This window comes from Mizuhopecten yessoensis, unplaced genomic scaffold (genome assembly GCF_002113885.1).
Source record: "Mizuhopecten yessoensis strain PY_sf001 unplaced genomic scaffold, ASM211388v2 scaffold2065, whole genome shotgun sequence".
Taxonomy (NCBI): domain Eukaryota; kingdom Metazoa; phylum Mollusca; class Bivalvia; order Pectinida; family Pectinidae; genus Mizuhopecten; species Mizuhopecten yessoensis.
This window is the reverse complement of record NW_018404360.1, coordinates 214,645-218,306: the sequence shown is the minus strand read 5'-3', so window position 1 is coordinate 218,306 and position 3,662 is coordinate 214,645. Positions and strand designations below refer to the sequence as shown.

General features: G+C 36.3%; 1 protein-coding gene and 1 long non-coding RNA gene across 2 annotated transcripts in view; one reads left to right on the top strand and one right to left on the bottom strand.

Annotated features, from left to right (window-relative positions):
* LOC110444795 (DNA replication licensing factor mcm7-like) overlaps positions 1 to 3,662 on the top strand; it is a 37,868-nt gene that overhangs the window by 2,614 nt on the left and 31,592 nt on the right. Inside the window, exons 3-4 of the mRNA XM_021489158.1 lie at positions 1,377 to 1,541; positions 1,893 to 2,026. Of these exons, the coding sequence (XP_021344833.1) occupies positions 1,377 to 1,541; positions 1,893 to 2,026 (299 nt within the window). The remainder of the gene's footprint in view (positions 1 to 1,376; positions 1,542 to 1,892; positions 2,027 to 3,662) is intronic.
* On the bottom strand, positions 108 to 1,368 carry LOC110444806. Its single transcript, XR_002462283.1, has 2 exons — positions 661 to 1,368; positions 108 to 308 (listed from the first exon to the last, which is right to left on the bottom strand). It is a non-coding gene; the product is annotated as an uncharacterized LOC110444806 (long non-coding RNA).

Genomic DNA, 3,662 nt, shown 5'->3' with positions numbered 1-3,662 from the left:
AATTTGTGTGGAAATTTAATAATTTCGCGGGGTCTCGGCTTTACGGCGTATTATGTTTTGTCTTCTGGCAAAATCAATGACTTTTTTGAAATTAACAAAACATTTTATCACACCTTCATTGTTTTATTACATATTCTTAATCAATATACATGTTTTTCTTTTCCTAGGTGCATACTGAAAGCATGAACCATGTTGATTTAGTTTTGCACATAACAAAGCACATATGGTATCATTTCCTAATTCAGATCTCCCTTCTGTCTGGATGTTCTTCAACATGGAAAATGTTCTCTCAGAGTCAGCATTACTCACTGAAAGTACCAAACATGCCTTCATTAGCCTACACAACAACCAAACCTAAGATCATTCTCAAAGGGTTCTTTAACTGCATGCCTTTTGATATCGTACGTAGCACCCTAAGCTACCGAAAAATGATTGGTACACAGTTTACAATAGGCATGATCGGGTCCAATATTACTCTTCTGAAGCCACTCATAATCTTATTCCCACGAAGCATTGTACTTACAGGCATACTTTTTCTTTTTTGACGATGAACACTAAAATAACGAACGTTTCCTCGGGTTAGAAGCCATTTGTGAAAGTGAAATGACAAGCGCTACGATCGGGATTATATGCATTGTAGTAACAGTGAACAGTACTCACCTTTTGAATTTGCCAGGCTGGTTCCGAAACAGGGACGCCATTGTGAAAACAAATCACTTAGTATACAGACTTTACCTACAACTGAAACCTAAACTTCCGAGAGACACGAACAGAACATTTCCGGAAGTACAGAGATCCTAATAAAAGACGCGGATGCGGGTGATTGCGGGTCATATTTACGGAATGCGGGAGATACGTATGACCCGCGCGGGTCATAAGATCGTCGCGGGTGATAGGTTCATTTTGCGGGTGTGACCCGCAGAATGCGGGTCATTTAGCAAGTATGATTAGGTACTAAATATAATAAAATATATTTTGTTGCTGAAAAGAAGTAAACGATAAAATACAATGATATTGAAACCTGCACAAAAAGAAAGCGGTCCATTGTCCATATGAACCAAAATACTCACATCTTTTTTATAGGTTTATAGATAGTTCCTCATATCAGTTGTTTCTAATGTTATGACCAACTTTCATTTGTTAGATTAAGTGGACAGAGGTGTACAAAAGATTGGCAGATGTGATGCTGATTGGTTTGACAGCTGCCAACAATTTTCTGCTAAATTGCAACATTAAATATAAGCTATAGGGAACCTATGAACACTTTTAAGTTGGAATTATATATATAAATAACATGATTATTATGCATATTGTATATCAGTAGTCGGTATTTAAAGTTAAGCATATATACTTAATATTTTGGCTTTTTTTAACAGGTAAAAATTGCTCACCGAGAGCAAGTTGGTCTGACCATCGAAGTTGATGACATAACAGAATATGACCCTGATCTGGGCGAAGCTATTGTGGATAATACCAGACGATACATCAACATATTTAGTGATGCCGTTCAAGAACTTTTGCCTGACTACAAAGAGAGAGAAGTAAATATTAGAAGATGTCAAACTAAGATCATTGAAATTCCATAAGTTTTTCATTTCCTCCGGAAAAGTTTCTTGAAGTCAGAAAATAAGTGCAGGTCTAAAATCAATAGGTAATCCATAATAAAGAAAATAATGGGACACATTCTTGCTGTAGCATAGTATTGTTTCAAAAATGGCTAAATGTTGTAACTGCATACATTCCATTTTCTACAAAGAAAAAGTAACGATTGAATTAATTATGCCTATTTTGAATTCAGCAAAGAACAATATGACGAAGAATTTCAAGCCAGATAGATTAATTGTGGGATGTGAAATTCTATAATATGTATTGTTCCTTAATTTCTTCTTCAGGTTGTGAATAAAGATGCTCTGGATGTGTATATTGAGCATCGTCTTCTCATGGAACAGAGGAACCATCCTGATCATGGAGCAGAAATTACTCGCGACCCAAAAAACAAATACCCTCCCGAGTTGATGAGGAGATTGTAAGTATTCCTGAAAAATAATGCATTTGTACAAATTATGACAAGACTTAAAAAAAAAAAAAATTAAAGTTCAGAACTTCTCAAAAAATTCAATTTTTAGCTAAGGCGTTAGCTGCCAGCTATTGGTATTACTTTAGTTAATGAGCTCAAGATATTCATAAATGTCGTTTTCACACAGACGCCTCTAGCGGTAACCACTGGTACTAAATTGAATCATATAACGGACCTACTGTCTTTATTATGCGTAACTTTGGACTCAAATGCACTTGAATGGCTTGTAAATATCATTCCTTTCCTTTGTAGAACATATGATCTTATCACAGCGTCGTATTCTTATTAAAAATGCACCCTGTTTATCTCAATCGGGAACAGCCACTTGACTGAAGGTCATGCATGCTACACGCAACTTCCGGTAAAAATACTTTAGTTAATGAGCTCAGATATTCATAAACGAGACATAACGTCACCTATCAGTAATACTAAACAAACTGCAAATAAAATCCATTACCACGGACTCAAGTTCACTCACAAGACATTGGATATAATCTTATTCTTAGTTAGAAATAAGTATCCTTCTATAAAATTCGTATTTACTCTTGGAACTGTCGCTGGATTAACCCTTTACACGGAAATATTGTCCTGTGATTGGCTAAAATTGGTGACTCTTGCATTTACGTCCCTGTTTACATTTATATATTGCGTGGTCAGAGCTATGAAGCAGTCCTGTTCCAACTAACTGAGGAAAATTAAAAGTGCTAATCTGTAATAATATATATGATTCACGCTTCATATGATTATAATGTTATCAAAATATTGCATATTCGTTCATCGTTGAAATAACAAATCCTTACTAAAAACTCTAAAAACAGAAACGACGGCCATGTTAGATCCCGCGTGGATGTTATCGCAATTACCCGTTTCCTTATATGGCCTTCACGGCCAAATATAGAATTACTACTGATGCCGTCATGTTTACTACAATTTCCATATTTGGTCATGACACCCATATTTAGACGTCTGACCTATATCGGAAGACAGACGAAGTTTCCAACATGGCAGTCAATTAAGATTTCGCTTGCACTTGTTACGTAAACTTGATAATTTACGACATATAAGGCGGAGTATAACTTACAATTATGTAGGAGATCAACATAAAAAGTTCATATTACAAACCAATTATCCCTTAGGCTGCTACGCACAACAATAGTCGTTTTGAAAAGTCGGGCCGTCAGTGCTACGCACGACTATAGTCGTTTCTCGGTCTGTAGGCTTTGATCGGTAGCCAGGAAGTGTGAAGTCGGGTTGTTGCTATACCAAACCCGAACGCGTATAGTAGAAGGCTTCTGATTGGTTGTTTTGTCATTACTTTCGATATTCACGGCAGTGTACCCTAGTAATAACCAAAGGTGTGCGAGAGAATTTCAAATTGAAAAAAAATCATAAAAATGGCGGACGTGTAGATTGAAGCGATGAATATGATGGTGAACATTTATTCTCCAACGTCACCTACGATGATAATAAAGGTTTTAAAGAGTTTGGCATGGTTGATGTGGAAATACTTAGGTGTTACATAATATGTAACGTTCCAGTAAACGGCTTTGTGCTCTACGCAAACAGGAAAATATCGGCGGACCGA